General features: G+C 39.4%; 2 protein-coding genes across 2 annotated transcripts in view; one reads left to right on the forward strand and one right to left on the reverse strand.

Moving 5' to 3' along the window:
* Positions 1–17,849, reverse strand: part of Agpat1 (1-Acylglycerol-3-phosphate O-acyltransferase 1) — a 70,703-nt gene extending 52,854 nt beyond the window's left edge. Inside the window, exon 1 of the mRNA XM_088263708.1 lies at positions 17,710–17,849. The gene's annotated coding sequence lies outside the window, so the exon portion shown is untranslated. The remainder of the gene's footprint in view (positions 1–17,709) is intronic.
* LOC148307309 (uncharacterized) lies at positions 3,242–6,378 on the forward strand. The gene is made up of 2 exons (XM_088263707.1): positions 3,242–3,320; positions 5,077–6,378. Exon 2 carries the CDS (start codon positions 5,101–5,103, stop codon positions 6,238–6,240), a length of 1,140 nt encoding a protein of 379 aa, XP_088119833.1. The 5' UTR covers positions 3,242–3,320; positions 5,077–5,100; the 3' UTR covers positions 6,241–6,378.
* Positions 17,850–19,259: the final 1,410 nt, after the last annotated feature.

Below are 19,259 nucleotides of genomic sequence, written 5' to 3' on the forward strand. Positions count from 1 at the left end.
GATAGATGTTCGAATGATGAAATAAGGAAAGAATGTAAGGCTGAGATAAGCACTATCGATAAAATTAAGAATGGTGTGTTGAGATGGTTTGGACATGTGGAGCGTATGAGTGAAGAAAGAACGGTTAAACAAATTTATGAGGCGAATGTAGTTGGAAAAAGAAGCAGAGGACGACCGAGGAAAACGTGGCACAATCAGGTATGTCAAATACTTGAAAGCGGCCGGGTCAGGAGTCGTAATAATCGTCGGGTATGTATGAGGAGATGCATGAATGTAGAAGAGGCAAAGAATGTTTGCAAAGACAGAGTGGTGTGGCGTTCGATTCTCTCTGCCTACCCCTGCGGGGAAGCGGCGTGATGGTTAGTTAGTTAGTTAGTTATAAAAGTAATTTGCCTCTGACATCTAAAATAGATCATTTTAAGTCAAATATGGTTTATTATTCATAATTTTACTATAATGTATTTCTATAATAAGCTGGCTTGAGTGATCACTTTGCACATTGTGTAACATTCACCATCTCTCCCAAGCCTGAATTGTCTGTAAAATGGTGAATGCAACTCATTGTTTTAAAAACCTAACTTAACTTAATCCTATAGATAAAGAAGAAAGAACACATTTTTCTCAACCGCGAAAACTTTCGAGTCAGAGAGTCGATAAAAAGAACTAGTTCCATTTTTACTACGAACGAATTACGGACCGGCCTAGAATGTAACGCGAAGACCGCAAACCGCAAACCAATCGTGAATCATGCGAGTGTAAATTGCTAATACCGTATCCTTAATAATTGTATAAGAAGACGTAAGATTGGGTTAAACCACTATATGTACGATGTATCAGTTGTTCGCAAACCGCTACAAAAAAATCGTAAAAAAACGAGTAAATGAAAAAATGTCCTCCCTCTGCCCAGAGAGTTAAAAGAATAGATTTGGCGTTTAATTTGTAGAACTCCATTTTGATTTATGTATTAAATGTATCTTATTAAAAGTTGTATCTTATTGTAAAAAAAAAAACAAATAAAAATCTATTTTGTGGCAATATTATTATTTATTATAATATTTTATTTCAATCTATTTTGTTTTGCCTAGTTATGGCATTTTCAAACGAATCTCAATAAACATATTTATACACAATAATAAAATACAACTTCGCAGACTAAAAAAATCAGTGTTCAATTTAACATTTAATACATGAGTTAAAAGAAGATTACCCACGGTAAAACAAAACCGTTAACGTTATTAACGTCGATTAGCTACAGTATCGAACAGATTAATTGAAACAAAACTTTTTGTTGTTGTATATTCGTAAAAAGTTTTGTAAAATCTTTCGTTTATTAGTTATATCACAAATTAATATTTAATATATCTCATTTGGGCTAAATCAAAGATTTTACTCTTCTTGGCATCTATTATATAAGGTTTTGGCACGTGGATGCCTTTTTCCGTCTCGAAACCATACCTGAATTATGGACAAAACGAGCTTTTCCACCGTAGTGCAATCAATTTTGGAGAACCGATTCTTACAGATTGCCGATAGATTTTCAATTAGGTTTATGTCTGACAAAATTCTTTACCAGTCCAACACAGTTCATTATATTTGTATGAAAATTTTAATCATTTTTTGGATTTGTGGCAGGGGGTTAAATCCTGCTGAAATATTCCATTACCATTTGACATTCGTTTTTGTATCTCTGGTAGTATCTTTTCCAGTAGAATTGGGTGATACTTCTCGCTATTCGTCATCTCAGTCACTGAAAGAAGCAGCCCTGGCCCATAATACGAGGAACACCTCCAAAACATTTTTTAGAGGGTGTAGAAAATACGAAACAAAAGTTTAGTTTCAATTAATCTGTTCGTTACTGTATACGTGCGAATAAAACAAGGTTAAAAGGAATGACGTTTCATTGGTCGCCATTTGCAAACAATCGTTTATTTCCCGTCATACATTTTTCTCCTCGAAAGGAAAATTCCGAGAAGCGCGCGTGTTGATTATTTTGAATTTCGAGCTCGTAGTGTTGTGACATGTTGTGATATTGAAATAATAAGATAGTGACGCGGTAGGTATTTGATAGTGTGTGTTAGGTAGGTACCCGCCCGGTACTCGGGTACTAGCGCGGCACTAAACATTGTTATCATTTGGCGGTGTGCACGAAGTTCGAGCGCAAACATTCCTTCTCGGGTGTAATAGTAGCGTGAGCCTCCTCTGGCGGGTGCAGCGCTCGCAGGGCTGCCACAAAGCATATGCAAATGGGATAATGGGACACGTTTTGCCCATACATGGAATATATTTTAAATTTTTCGCGCACCTTCAAGGGTGGAGGGTATTAACTTGTCACATGCCTTGATGCAGATCATAACGTTGGGGCTGTAAGGCGGACTCATGTCTCTTACGCACTATGCAACACATTGGACTAAAAATGTACTTCCTTGTATCAAAAGGTCTTGCTAGAGTATTACGTTCTAATAGTCGACCGGAGCTCGACAAATGTTATGCAAATTGGTCCAGCAAATACAGAAAAAAAAGATAATGTAAGTACACGTACTTACTGAATCGTTTCGTTTTTCCAATTTGCGATTGAGAACCATCTAGATGCGTGATTTTTTAGATACTTCGCGATCTAGAACCTTGTAGATACTGCGCGATCTAGATCCTTCTAGATACTGCGCGATCAAGGAACTTTTAGAGTGAAGACTGACCGGAGCATTTCGTCGTAACGTAACGTCGTAACTCGCTCGCGGCGAGCATCACCGAGCATCCGAAACTATGGATGGAGCGCTAGATGCGCTCCATCCATAACGTGTGTTACGTTACGACGAAATGGCTCCGGTCAGTCACCACCCTTAGATGCTGCGCGATTTAGAACCTTTTATTTAGATACTAGATTAGGGCCAATATGCCAATCATATCTCTGTGGTCCTAGGAAAATAGCGGATCGTATTTTATTTTATTTTATTTGTTCGGGAATTATACAGCTTGTACATACAAAATATAAAAAATAGATTGACAATGATAAAAGCCAATTAAAAAATTCCACATTTATGTTATGAATACTGCTGAACGTTAAGAGATAAGAAAGAGAAGGGAACAATACACTTTCTAGAACAACACACCCTGTATTGTTCTAGAGAGTTCGATTTGACCCGGCGTGGAGTTGTGGGAGCCCTGTTGGGGGCCCCCGATGACACACCGGCCGTGCGCAAAGCCGACATTTCCCTATATATCGTCGCGGAGCGCAGGCAGTGGCGTAAATCAACATCGCTCGTCACCGATAACCCAATACAGTACTGCAGCAAGAGAAGAGAGGAAGTCAACGATAAATTCTGGTAAGATTTTTTAAAAATTTATAATTATTTTAAAATTTATTAACTTTATTGGTAAAATAAATTCCATTGTTTAAAAAATAATAAAATCATTAAATAATTACAAATTTAAATTAAAATCTCAATAGTAATTCAAAGAATTTATTCGAGTTGGAATATGATATTTTCATATTACAATCTGAGTTCTTCTGACTTTTTTGGCCCAGTAAAAAAAATATATTTTCCAATAATTACATACATTAACTTGATATATTTATGTTTTTTTTAAATGCTTTTATTTACAAATATTATAATACTTTGAAATGAATATTTAGATTTTTAATTAATTTACTGATTATTTTTTAGACAAAATATGTAGTAAATGTAAAATATGTAGACAAAATATAGTTTTTATACAATTCCAACAATTTAATCACTAAAAAAATCAGTAATTGATTCAGCAGTCACTTTGTGGGAATATCTATCCATTTTTTATTTGAATTTTACTAGTTTAAAACCTATTGTGACACGTGTTTCGATGCATTCCGCATCATTTTCAAACACCGGATGTCTTAATACGGTGTTTGAAAATGATGCGGAATGCATCCAAAGAGACGTGTCACAATAGATTTTATGAAATAGTGGTATTTAAAAAGTCAAACTTTAAATTAAAAAAAAAAACAAATGATTGCGCATTATTTAAGAGCTGGTTTTAATAAAATAATTACTGAAATTCATAAATGTAATATTTGAAAAGTATTTATAGCATGAAAATGTTAATATTCAATTAAAAATTAATTTATTCAAATAATATAATTTTTTAATTAGGTTTCGAGTCAAGCGTTCAATTCAAACTTTCACGAGATGAATCAGTGTCGTTTCTTTTATTTTTAATGGATACCGGGAAATGTAATATGTTTGCTGATGACATGCATTATTTTTTTCGAAACGTACTTAGAGGTCTTTGATTTTTAATCGCACTTTAGCTACGCGCGTAACCTAAGATAAGATAATAAAAACATGTAGTAAACAGGCGTTTTCTATATTAATTATATATTCGATAAAATAAAGCAAAATAAATCAGTATATAATAGAAATCAAAATATTTATATTCTCTCCTTTTTTCGATGGTACTTAGTAAATGATTTTGTTTTTTTTTCACATTTATTTTTCTCTACCGATTTAAGATGTTGATATGAGGTTTTTTTTATGTATATTTTTTTTTTATTTGGGAATTTTACAGAACAGTGTCAATATTAGGAGTTAAATAAAACTAAAATATGTATTGAATGTTTTGAATATTGAAATCATTAACTTTGTGGATCATATTGATATATTATTGTGAGAAATAAAAAGACTTTGTGTTTTGATCCACTCACATTTTATTAACCAACTAGTTTCGGCAACAACCTGTTGCCCTCTTCAGGGTTTAATTTATGACTTTATTTTATAAATTTAACTTATGAATTTATTTTATAAATTATATTTTTCATTTATTTGGGAGTTTTATAGAGCAGCTATATAAATTTAGTCATTCGCATAAATGAGTTACAAAAAGTACTTGTACTATTCCAGTTCCACAATAGTAAATTTGTGAAAATACCTGATAGAGGGACGGGAGGGAGGGAAAGGAAAAAGAGGAAAAGGGAAAAAGGGGATTCCAATCAGGATATCTGATTAATAAAATTACACATCGCGACAGTCGTCAATGCAATGCGGGACGTCTGACAACCCTGCTTTCTATGAACGGGTTTAGTATTTGCATATTTTTCTTTTTCAGATATCCTGCAAAAGCTGATAAATTATGGAAGGCGTAAAAGGTAGCCGATGCGAGGAGCGCTGCAAGTGCCCCGGCGAGTGCAAATGCGGCGGAGATTGCAAGTGCAAGGGAGATGCCAAGTGTGGCGGAGGCTGCAAGTGCTGCGATGGGTGCAAGTGTCCTGGAGATTGCAAGTGCGAAGGAAGCAAGGGAGGCAAGTGCTGCTGCGTCTGCAAGTGCGGAGATAAATGCGCGTGTTCGGGAGGCGACAGTCGCTGCAAGTGCTCCGATGGCTGCAAGTGCCCTGGAGATTGCAAATGCGTGGCAAAAGGAGGCAAGTGCTCTTGCGTCTGCAAGTGCGGAGATAACTGCAAATGCGACGGAGGCTGCAAGTGCTCCGAAGGGTGCAAGTGCCCTGGAGATTGCAAGTGCGAAGGAAGCAAGGGAGGCAAGTGCTGCTGCGTCTGCAAGTGCGGAGATAAATGCGCGTGTTCGGGAGGCGACAGTCGCTGCAAGTGCTCCGAAGGGTGCAAGTGCCCTGGAGATTGCAAATGCGTGGCAAAAGGAGGCAAGTGTTCCTGCGTCTGCAAGTGCGGGGATAACTGCAAATGCGACGGAGGATGCAAGTGCTCCGAAGGGTGCAAGTGCCCTGGAGATTGCAAGTGCGAAGGAAGCAAGGGAGGCAAGTGCTGCTGCGTCTGCAAGTGCGGAGACAAATGCGCGTGTTCGGGAGGCGACAATCGCTGCAAGTGCTCCGATGGCTGCAAGTGCCCTGGAGATTGCAAATGCGTGGCAAAAGGGGGCAAGTGCTCCTGCGTCTGCAAGTGCGGGGATAACTGCAAATGCGAAGGCGAGACCTGCGAAGTTCCAAAAAGGAGAACGTGTGGTACAGTAGTACCGAAGGATTGTGGAGACAGCGCGGAATGTAGGGATAAGGGGAAATGTGGGGATAAGGGGAAATGTGGGGATAAGGGAGAATGTGGTGATAAGGGGAAATGTGGGGATAAGGGGAAATGTGATAAGGGGAAATGTGGAGATAAGGGGAAATGTGGCGATAAGGGAGAATGTGATGATAAGGGGAAATGTGGGGATAAGGGGAAATGTGGGGACAAGGCAAAATGCGGAGAAGATTCAAAGTGCGAAAGGTCTTCCAAGTCCGCAGGAGATTCTTCTTGCAAGCGTTGATATTTTTTTATATGGCTAACCAATTACGAATAGTTAAGTAGGGGGTTTTGTAATAGATAGTTTTATACCATGTAATGAAGGTAGCTACAAATTGTAATATGCATTTTTTTATTCAATAAATAAATAAATGAAATAAAATTGTTAATAAATATTTTCCTCATACTCTTCTAAATCCCCGTAGTGAGCACATTTGGGTACCCCACTGGAGGTCCCAGGTTCGATTCCCAAGGAGATCTTAAAAATGACTTTTCTCTAATATTATTTTAATATCACCCCGATCTGGTACCTGAAGCGCAGGACTGATCACCTTGCCTTCTTATAATTATCCATCAATATGACACTCCAAAGATACGGTTCAGTGCCTTTTGCATCATTGGGTGCGGAAAAGGTTCCAGAAGATTCTGAATCGTTTCGTTAGACTTGAACAAAAAACCATGTATGTAAGATTTCACTGATAACGACATCACTGCATGAATCAGTTCATTACTTTAAAAGTCCATATGCGAGTAGAAGAAAAAATAAATTAATTATGAAAATCATGAATTTGGTAAAAGTAATTCGAAATTGAAGGGACAAATAATTACTCGTATTCTAAAAATATTTCGGTTAAAAAAAAGCATTTTCCATACATAAACTGACGGCCGGCGAAGTTTATTTAGTATAATTCCCATTTTTTGTCAACAAAAAAACAAAAGCAGTAAACAAAATCACAAATATCACTCGGGAGGAATATCTAATACCTATAAAGGATTGTGTACTCGTTTTGTATTTATAACAGCCGATATGATCAATATTTTCACTCTTCATTTTCTTTTGCAAAATTCGGTTTCGTAAAAACGTTGTTTTCGTAAGTTGGTGACGAACGACGTCACAGAAATGAATCCACACTACTACTATTACAGCTCTATAAAGCGGATTCATAAAGGGACACACCCGATGACGTATAGCGGTGTCCGTTTTTCGTTTTATTTAAATATCTAAAGTTTAAGCCTTCATATCTCCCTTACTTCTCTACAGATTTTAATAAGAATGTTACCGATAGTCTTGTGATTTTTCATATTTATTTATTAGCCAATAATAACACATCATAAGAGTGATCCATTGTAATGAATAAAAAAAGTATTGTTTTTTTTTTGCAGTAAGTATGTATTTTCTTAATTTTATTTCGAATTTCGGGATAAATATTCAATCACATATGGAATTAAGTATTTTTTTCGAGTTAACGATAGTTTTATATGAAAAGATGTCGGAAATTCTTAAGACCATTTACTGTACTGTATATGTATAAGAACATTACCGCCATCTGTTGGCGAACTGGTGGCATCGCTTACGAGAAATGATGTCGACAATGGGTCATTTTCAAATAATTTAATTGACTTATTAAAAGTTTCATTGTATTTTTCATCAATTTTTCTTGCACCACTCCGTAGTTGGAAATTGAAAATCATATTTTCAGGCGTCTCCTAGTATGTAAAATAATTCGGGAAGAATCTTACATACATTTCATGAAAGGCCCTGCTAAGTAAACATTTTACTAAACTGAACCATAGATGCTACCGATAAGTTACATATGAAATAATGTGTCCATTATAGGATGTGAGTTCCAAAATTTGAGTAGCATGGTTGTCAATCGTGGGTACAATGGTGAATATTACACGTGGTGGAATATTACAAAGTGGTCACTTTAAACCAGCCTATGACAGGTCGTAAGCCCTGTAAATATCCAGACTTCCATATTCTTCTTAATCCATGTTGAGATGTCAATATAGCGAAGACACCCAGATTTCTGGACAAGGATTTGGACACACTCAAAATGTTGCGAGCGTCACATAACACGAGGAAATAAATAATAACAAAAGGTATTTGAATTAATTTTTTTTAATAATATTTTTTTATTATATAAACAGCTAGGTGGTTGGAGTATTATACGAAATGACTTTTGATCACAGTTATACTAAGAGACCAAGTGAAAAATAAATATCAAACATTGAGCACCCCTGGTCATACAAAGATTAAAAAATAATAATAATAATACATGTCACTCACTCCTTTCAAGAACGTCATAAATCAAAAAACTTGATTTTTCAGGAAAACGTTTTTAAAGTTTAATAATATAATACAATGTATTAAAAATAAATATCAATCCACTAATTGAACTTTTTACTGTGCAACAGGTCATTTTAGGTAAAACCTAAAGGTTTTTTCTCCATTCAAAAAATATTTAGTATATTTAAAGAAATAATTAAACAATACCTTTTCTTCAAAATGCAAAAACAACACTTTCTGCCCTGCAGCGGGTAAATATTAAGTTAAAAATATGCCTCATTTGCTGGGATATAGTACATTTTCTGGATATTCCGAAAACATGCACAACTGAAAATTGACGATTTTTGATTTATGACGTTCTTGAAAGGAGTAAGCGATGTCTTAAAGAACCCAAAATACAATGAGTGGATAAGGCAGAAGGCAATAGGTTGGAGACATCGTATAAACCATCCGGAACTTCATTCTTGTCGGGCGGTTTTTTCATCAACCCCGACCCTAATTATACTCCGGCAGTCTGCCGCCCGACCCTCTGTATACTAATCACAAGTAACCGCAGCACCCAATTCCCATCTGTAAAATGTTTCTTGGCGTCTTTCGCGCTCTACCAAAAGTAAGCAAATAGAACGCTTATAAGCGTCTCCCGCTCTCTACCAACAGTACGTAAAATACGCTTTTAAGCGTTTCCCGCAAACAATGTGTGTTAAGTGGGATTATGATGGACACGTAGCAAAGCTTCGAGATGGAAGGAAGATCGGAGAGTACAATGGCAGCTCTAGATAAATATAACACTCTCCTTATCATTCATCGTTCACTTAGTGTAATACCACCTAAACAGTCTACCAATAACCATTCTCTCACCAGGCCTGATTAATCTATAGTTGACCTGATGAGATAATGATTACTGGTAGAGTTTTTAAGTGGTATTATAAAAGTGAATGATGAATGATAAGGAAAGCGTTATATTACCATACCACAAAAGTTGATAATGCTTTTAAAATATAAAATATACAGGTAAAGGCAGTGGAACCAATGTTGCCATATATATAGATTTATCTGTATTGATACAGATTTCAGGCTGCCGTTACAGATGACAGATTTTACTCTTAGGTAGTACTTTTAGTTTTATACACATTTTTGGGATTGGATATAGTATATGATAAAACAGAAGAATGAAAATATGTATAGATTCGAGCATGATTAACATTTGATAATAAGTAGGTGAGAATGTGTTTCATATTGGGGTGCGTTATTTATTATTGGGTAGGGTACTATTTTGTCTTGTCATGGAACATTACGCATTTACGTAAGTTTTACAATAAACTGCCATAATTTATTGGTTCTAAAATTTATTCTTTACAGATTCTATATAGATTTTATGCAGATTTCTAGACTGTTTGATTCAGATTTTTGGTTTGGCATATATATAGCAACACTGAATGGAACAGTGATTAGACAAAAAAAATTGTAATACACTACATACATCGCACTTTACGCCATCTAGCAATTAAGCACTGTAGGAGTCACTGTAGGGGTCAGGAGTCGTAATAATCGTCGGGTATGTATGAGGAGATGCATGAATGTAGAAGAGGCAAAGAATGTTTGCAAAGACAGAGTGGTGTGGCGTTCGATTCTCTCTGCCTACCCCTGCGGGGAAGCGGCGTGATGGTTAGTTACTTAGTTAGTTTTAGGTACTATGTTACTGTTGTATTTCATATACTGTAAACAATATACATGTTTATTGTTTTTCGCATCTTAAAAGAGCAGTGCAGATCTGTTTTTCTGTTTTCTAATAAAGTACAGACTTCAAAATCTTGTTCGGATTTATACTGTATATTCGATAAGGCATTAATACATCACAAATCCAAGTACTTATATTGGAGACAAAAATACTTCCAACCCTTATCTGGACCGAATGCTGCATAGGACACTGCATCGTATCAAAGCAGAGTTATTTTGATCGCTAATTATAATAAGGCAAGGTGATCAGTTCTGCGCTTCAAGTGCCTATCTAGAGTTTAATTAGTGTAACGATACGTAATATAAAATACTATTCTGTAAAAATTAAATAATTAATAATTTTCTTCCCAATATCTAGATGATACTACGGATGGACACTCGGTTTCAATATCGCAAAAACATCAGAAATAAAAGTCCTCAAGTAACGATAAAAGATATCTACACTCCGCAGATACACCATTATATTTTCACTATGATGATTGGTGTGAAAAATAACATATCGGGGGTATACTGGCAAAAAACGTTAACTCTAAAATCCCTGTTTGAATAATCCCTGTTATTTAAAGCTTTTAGCCTGAGTGAAATACCCGCTATTAAACTTAAAGTTGAATTTGCTTTTGAAACCACATAAATATGATATTTCAAATTACTAGATGCAGCGAGACTAATTTTTGGAATTTCTAAATTCAGTCACATCACCCCACTACTTCACAAACTCCACTGGTTACGCTTTCCCCAAAGGGTTGAGTATAAACTCTGCCTACTCATGTATAAATCAATACACAATATGGCTCCAGAGTATCTTAAGGAGCTGTGTATTCCAGATTAATTGGTTGATAGACGTCTCACGCTTCCATCGGCTACAACATCTGCAATGGGCAAAGTTATCTTACCAGCTCGCAACCAACGCACTAAATTTGGCGAGCGTGCCTTTGCTGTTGCAGGACCGACGGCGTGGAATGCTCTTCCACCAATGTTTAGAAATAGTGAGAGTGAGATGATCTTTAGAAAAAGACTAAAAACACATTTGTTTGCTAAATCATTTCCACCATAATATTTTCCCCAATTCATTCACCGTGAAGTGCCCTTGAGGTATTTTTTTACGAAAATGGCGCTATATAAGTTATCCAATTTTATTATTATTATTATTAGTGTAATTTGCCTGTTTATAGAACATTGAAAGCATTATAATGCTGCCTGCGTATTAAGTAAAAATTGCATATTTTCGAGTTAACGTTTTTTGCTAGTTCACCTACGATATAATGTCAAGCCACACTTCCCATAGGAGTGTGGTAAGGGTCAACGAAATGACATTTTATGGTTTGTGATAATACAAGACCAAGGGTGTAATGTACAGAAAAGCAAGCTGTATCTACACTCATTAAATATTCTACCCCATTAATATATACACGGAACCTTAATTTTTTTTTTTTATAATTCATAATAAACAATTTAGCTTTTCTTTTTAATTGCATCAATCTACACCAGTGGTTCTTAACCGTATTGGAGGTACTGAACCCCAATAGTTTCATATGTGCGTTCACCGAACCCTTAATTGGAAAAATTTATTGCTAAATTGATATATTCTTTTGAAATAATATACTACGACAGTAGTAGTAGTAGTAGTAGTAGTAGTATTAGTAGTAGTTCTTTGCGGTGGTATGGACATGTGGAGCGAATGGATAACGAGAGAATGACTAAGAAAATATATGTGGCGAATGTGAGAGGGAAAACAGAACGTGGACGACCGAAAAAGACTTGGCACGATCAGATCAATCAGAACCTAAAATCTGGCGATGTCAAAAGTCTGCGTAATCGGAGGGCATGTATGACTAGATGTATGGATGTGAAGGAGGCGAGGAGTGTATATCAGGACAGAAGAGTGTGGCGTTCCATCCTCTCTGCCTACCCCTGCGGAGAAACGGCGTGATGGTAGTAGTAGTAAATAATATACTAGATCTATTGGAGAAATGAATATATTATACATCGTATCGTTTTAACATAATATTTGATATATTTCTTTCAAATAATATACTACATCTATTGGATAAATTAATATATCCTACGCCATATCATTTTTCATATCGTACAATAAGTCGGGTGTGATTTTTGACTTCCGGCGATTTCAGGAAACTGACTCACCGAACCCTTGGGGTTCGATAGAACCCAGGTTAAGAACCACTGATCTACATGCATAACTTGATTTATTTACAGAGGAAAAAATTAAGAAATTGAAACGGAAGCTTTTCATATTTCATTAATTAAAAAGCGATACTAACTTATATCAACCAAGAAGGCATCTAAAAATATACCTAACTAACTAACTGACTAACTAACCATCACGCCGCTTCTCCGCAGGGGTAGGCAGAGAGAATCGAACGCCACACCACTCTGTCTTTGCAAACATTCTTTGCCTCTTCTACATTCATGCATCTCCTCATACATACCCGACGATTATTACGACTCCTGACCCGGCCGCTTTCAAGTATTTGACATACCTGATTGTGCCAAGTTTTCCTCGGTCGTCCTCTGCTTCTTTTTCCGACTACATTCGCCCCATAAATTTGTTTAACCGTTCTTTCCTCACTCATATGCTCCACATGTCCAAACCATCTCAACACACCTTTCTTAATTTTATCGATAATGCTTATCTCAGCCTTACATTCTTTCCTTATTTCATCATTCGAACATCTATCAAACATCGTTTTGCCACACATTCGTCTGAGGGATCGCATTTCGACTGCATTCAGTCTGCTTTCATCCTTCTTTTGCCAACTCCATGCTTCGCTTCCGTACATAAGGGTTGGAACCAGAACTCCATTGTGTACTGCCAGTTTAGCTTCCGCTGATAGATTTTTATTTGCTAAAACTGATTTTAGTGCACCATTCACTCTGTTCCCAGCAAAATATACCTAAATTATGTATATGAATTATAAAATTTACCATTAATTTCTTTAAAAAAATTTAGTACAACTCCGGATAAAAAAAATATATATTTATTTGTATAAAAGTCAGTACGGCAATAAGCATAACGTTCAATGAATCCGTTTACAAAATTACAAAATTTGATTAACTGCCTGACTAACCCAAATTGCAGTAAGCCGATACATTTATATAAATGGTTTTCAATAAATTTTCGATGCACATAAATGCAACTTTACGTTAATCACCACCGAAATGGCTAACGTGCTCGGTATTGCATACCCATACCCATACCAGTGCTAGCTAGTGTATGTTTGACCCAGCTAATATGTGTGAGACCCTCGAAAAAAAGTTGTTTGAAAAACAGCTGTTTTAACCGGATCCACGCGGCTCGCATAAGCGTATGTGTTTTTACAAGACATGCCCCATACGCGGCTGACATAAGCGTTTGTGTTTTCACTTTGCTCCAAGTTTCAAACCTCAGTTCAACTTGGAGGGATTTTTTCATGGTGTGGAACTTTGGATAAAATAATACATCAATCCTCGGCCTTATGACATCTGTTGAAATATCTGACTAATAATTTGTAACATCACAAGGATAAATAAAACAACAGATCCCTGATTTTTCTTGTGGTCGGTAATTAGTCCGCGCCATAATCATGCCCTATATCTGTCTCACTCTCGACGCTACGCATCGCCAGTGGGTAAGAGTGACACACGATGCGTGCTTTGATTTATTTATGTTACGATCTAATTTGTTTATATTACGATATATTTCAAGAATAATGTGACACACGTGTTTATAGAGTACCAAAAAGGCACAATGAATCCCATTGAACGTTTTTGTTTAGGAAAATAAATCATTTCATAACTAAATACATGATAAAAGTAATCATTTAAAAAACGGCGAAATACAGCCGCGCACGAGCGTCTCTTAGGAACAAAGTTAACGCGTTTAAAAGGTTAAAGTCTTAATTAGTGGAAAGATCAGTGTTCCGTGAGTGCCGCGGCACACTGGTGTACAGTGGAGATTAGTTGGTGTGCCGCGGAAACGTCTAGTTTTGTGCTAGCTTTATCACGGCTTTATCAACAATTGCTATAAATTTTGATCGCCTGTGCTCAGTTAAGCAGAATCACATTTCGCATTGAACATAACATGTTATACGTATATGTTTTCGCACTATATTGCTTTTAATCAATATCAATAAACTTTTTTCTTTTGTGTACCTTTAAAATTTCTTGATTTGGCAGGTGTACCTTTAACAGAAAAAAATTGCGGAACACTGGGATAGATAGCTGTTGCAGTACCTAGCGAGTGTTTTTGCCTAGAATTTTCACTCATGAATTACATGAAATTATAGTAACTTTAAACATAAAGAGTAAATCCACTCACGAGTAGGGATAGGCTATGGAAACTAATAAAGTTGAAGCCTGAGAAGGGACATGATAAGCGGTGTTACATAAGCCGTAGCTAGATTTCAGAGTCACTTGGACGATAGGTAATTTAAAAAAAAAAAACTGTTGTAGTACTTTCTACCTAAAATCTAGTGGTGTCAAAAGTCTAAGTAATCTGTATCATTTTCTCGTAAGTCTATGGAGGGCATGTATGACTAGATGTAAGGATGTCCAGGAAGCTAGGAGTGTATGTCAGGACAGACGAGTGTGGCTTTTTATCCTCTCTGTCTACCCCTGCATTAAAACAGCATGGTGGTAGTAGTACTAATGTGCAAACGCAAATAGCCGCAAGTTAAAAACAGTGGTTTTGAGATTAACGAGTTTATAGTTTATTTAGTTATTTTTATATTATTTTTTGACACCTCATCAAAGATGAAGAAGAATATGGATGTCTGGGCATCTACGGGGCTGACGACCGTCATAGGCTGGTTTAAGTGATCACTTTACACCTGTGTAACATTCACCAATTCTACCCATTATTGACAACCACACTACTCAAATTCTTGGAAGTTCTGTATATATGAACCAATTTAGAAACCTTGTTCTTGAATCACTAGAGCTTCACTAGAGACATCTATTGGTGAGATGAAAAGAAGCTTTTTATTAAGCAGAAACTCTTTTATTGAATTGATTTTGTGAACAAGTATTTGGACACACTCAAAATGTTGTAAATATGTTTTTTTTTTGTCAACACATGTATCAAATTAATACAATTTTGCGGCTATTTGGATGATGAATATCTCGGTAAAGGAAAGAGATAGAGCAAAATCTGTGATTGTATATGATAGAGGCCAGTTATGCCAGAATGCTTTGAGCCGTGTTAAGCCAAACAGCCGCTACTTAAGTTACAGCTAGTTGCCTTTACACATTAGTGTAGTAGTGCTTGTACACATAAGTGAGAAGAAATAAACCAGTATGATTTAATAATTACAGTATTGTACATTGATGAAAGCAAATAAGGTGTAGGAATTAGGATCGGGCAAGGAGATGTAGAAGAAGAGGAAGAGCTGTAAGTTAGCTCATTTGGCTGCTGCACTGTAGGTGCCGGGTTCGGTTCCCAGGCGGGTCAGAATAAATACGTGATTTTTCACTCTAATATTGATTTAATATCGCCCTAGACTGGTACCTGAAGAGTAAGACTCATCACCTTGCCTTTGTGCAATTAATTATTAATTATAAGAGACTGGTGTGCCCTATGCACCATTGGGTCTGAATAGGCGTTAGTAGAATATGATGTCTTTTTACAATTATCCCGAGATATGAGCGTACCTAATTAGCAGTATATCCATTAAAAAAAATGACGTCAGTAGCAACTATACAATTTCTCCAATATATAATACTCGCATTCACAAATCCTGTTTCAATTTGACCTTGAAACAAAAAGCTGATGCAAGAAAAATATATTAGGGTCATATATATTAGGGTCATATGGGGGGGGGAGGGTGGGAATTCAAGCATCCAAATGGATTCAAAATGTGTTTTAATGCTCTTAGCCCATTAAACCCACAGGCCAAAACAGCAATCGTTGATGAGGAAAACTAAAATATTATATTAATACATAAATAAGCTTGAATATCCTCTACTATTCTATTACGACTTTAAAGCCTCGTTATTATACTAATTCTAATAAAAGGCAATCGGTCATGGGTTAGAGAACAGTCACTCGCATCTCGAGTGTTTCCAATAATTCATTCAACCGGAAAAACTTTCAAAACGTATGTACATAATTATCCATGAAGAGTCATTCCGGTAATGGTCGCATTAGGCCTAAACTAATGACTAATTGATGATTGTTTGCGTAACTACGGGGTGGGGTATAGACGGGTATAGATCGCACGTCCCGCGGCTCAGTCCTCGGCGGGCGGCCCGTCGTCCTCCTCGTCCTCGTCGGTGTCGGCGATGCGGTGGTCGGGCAGCAGGTCTGGGAAGTGCGTCTTGAGGTGCGACATGAGCGAGTCCTTGCGCGTGAAGCAGGCGGCGCACTCGAAGCAGGAGAACTCCTTGCGCTCGTCGTGGATGCGCTCGTGGCGCACCAGCTTGTCCTTGCGCCCGAACTTCTTGTCGCAGCGCGAGCACGCGAAGGGCTTGTGGCCCGTGTGCACCACGGCGTGGCGGTCCAGCTCGCGCTTGCGCGTGAAGGCCTTGCCGCACGCGGCGCACGCGAAGTGGCGCACGGCCGGCGGCGGCCCTTCGCCCTCCGAGGCCGGCTCGGCCTTGAGCGCCGCCAGGAAACCCTCGCCCGCGATGTGCTCCGGCACGCCGGGCAGCTCCGCGCCCAGCCCCCGGTAGGGGTCCACGGGCACCACCATGGGCTCCGCGCCGCCCGCGACGCCCGCGCCCTCCGCGGGCCGCGCGTGGCGCGCCTCGTGCTTGGCCAGCTTGTCGCGCCGCCCGAAGGCCAGCGGGCAGTGCGCGCACGGGAAGGGCCGCGCGCCGCTGTGCACGAGCGCGTGGCGCGCCAGGTCGCCCTTGGACACGAAGGAGCGCGGGCACTGCGGGCACACGTGCGGCCGGTGGCCCGCGTGGATGCGCAGGTGCTTGCTGAGGTTGGTGTTGCGCGAGAAGGCCTTGCCGCAGTGGCGGCAGCGGAAGGGCCGCGCGCCCGTGTGCACCACGGCGTGCTTGCGCAGGTCCGAGCGCCGGCTGAAGGCGCGCGCGCACTGCCCGCACGGGTAGGGCCGCGCGCACGCGTGCACGGCGCGCGCGTGCGCCGCCTGCCCGGCGCGCTCGGCGAACACGAGCCCGCACGCGCCGCAGCCGTAGGGCGCGCGCTCGTCGTGCTCGCCGCGCTCGTGCTCGCGGCAGCGCGCCGCGTCCACGAAGGCGCGGTCGCAGTACTGGCACATGAACACGGCGCCGGGCGCCTGCGCGGCGCCGGGCGCGCGCGACCCCGGCGCCCCGGGCGAGTCGGGCGCGCTGTCGGCGCCGCTCTCCGCGCCGCTCTCGGCGCCGCTCTCCGGCTCGGACGCGGGGCTCGCGCGGCCCGGGTCCACCACCATCACGACGCTGTAGGGGGCGGGCGCCTGCCGCGTGAGGCGCCGCAGCTTGGCGGCCGAGGCGAGGCACCTGGAGCGGAACTTTACGCACTTCTCCGTCTTGTACAGACAGCGGTGGCAGATGCGGCCCGGCAAGCCGTCGTTCGGCTGGATCTGGAAATGTGTCACACCACGCTCATTTATTCTCTCCGCACTCGGGGCTCTTATGGTTATAGAATGCGTCACTCGGGGTCGCGGTCGCGGTCGCGGGACTCGGTCCGACGGGACGGGCGATCGATACCGCGGCTAACCTAGCTACTGTGCGTACACGTACCTGCAGGTCCGTCAGCTCGGAGATGCGCTCGTACAGGGGCACCTCGCTATCCTCGGACACGTACTCGAACAGCGAGCTCATGGCCCCGTTCTTGCGCAGGCACAGCCGACATATCGAGTGGAAATTAGACACGATATAAGAGTCCTCTTCCATGACTCGGGAGTCTGTCCTTCTGTCAAAATAGGCAAGATTCGCCGCCGCGGAGACTCCGCAACTCGATGTTTTGCCGGCAAAATGATAATAAACCGCGACTAGAACGTTTCGGATAGAGAGGAGACAATTTTTCAGTAACGACGCGATGTGTCGGGGCCGGCAGCCATTTCGGTTAGGGCTGTGCCTCGATTGGGCGGATTCCCGCGAGGGTGGCGCACAGGGGACCGCGCCGGGTACTGCGGGGGGCTGGACGGTCCCCCCGCGCTAGCGTTTTCTTCCCGAAATCAAAACAACGCGCTAGTGTTTTAACCTAGCGTCAAAGTACGAAACTAATTTCTTTACGTTCTCATAGTAATAAACTTGCTGTAAACGAGTTCAAGCCATTTTGATTGTTTGACGAATCAGCGACAATCTAGAGCGGTCCAAAAATAAATTAGACCTTTGATTGGCTAAAATTAAGAGACCGGATTCATTATCCCTTTTTAATAACATACATATGCAAGATGAAGAATTTTGACATTTATTATGGCGGCATTTGATTTTCGATAACTTTCCGACGCTTTCTATGCGATTTGATGAGTGTAATAGCGCTTTTAAAATAGTAAAACATGAATAATGAAACCTAAAAATGTTAAAACAAAGTTATTTGTGGGAAGTAAAGATTCCAAAAGTTCATTTGCTTTTTCGCACGCATTCGCGAGTGCTGAAGATGGAAACGTTCTCTTTATATCCAAAAGTCAAATAGACCAACTGCCGAGAGACGTTTCCTTGCGCATACCACCGGACAAAAATATTTTGAGACAAATTACATTCACGTATCCGCTGAGCTGGAATGAAATAATAAGCAAGTGCTGTCTTATCCACACTTGGAAGATTATTCCTCGGACTATCGTCGTGGATGGAATGGACGAATTCTTCGAGTTTGACAACGAAGGTGCCGTATCTAGGCCGGCATTATTATGCGCGGCTTTATTAAACGCTGCAGCTTCTTGTGCACATATTTCTGCAAACGTTTGCAAACTAGTAGTCTCAATGGATATCGAAAATTATAATTTACATTATAATGCTATTCCTACTTTAATAAATACTTACTTTTATGGAGATGTCGTAATTGAAAATTAAGATTTATATTTGATAAATAATATATGTTGAAATTTTATTTGTTTCATTTTTATGGACCTCATATCGCTAACTCCTTTCAAGAACGTCATAAATCAAAATACTTGATTTTACAAGAGAACGTTTTTAAAGTTTAAAAATATAACACAATGTATTAAAAATAAATATCAAGCCACTTATTGAACTTTTTACAGTGCAACAGATCTTTTTAGGTAAAACCTGAAGGTTTTTTCTCCATTTGAAAAATATTTATGATATTTAAAAAAATTATTAAACAA

This window comes from Brachycentrus maculatus, unplaced genomic scaffold (genome assembly GCF_059751285.1).
Source record: "Brachycentrus maculatus isolate JH-2025_06_01 unplaced genomic scaffold, ASM5975128v1 h1tg000202l, whole genome shotgun sequence".
NCBI classification, from domain to species: Eukaryota; Metazoa; Arthropoda; class Insecta; order Trichoptera; family Brachycentridae; genus Brachycentrus; species Brachycentrus maculatus.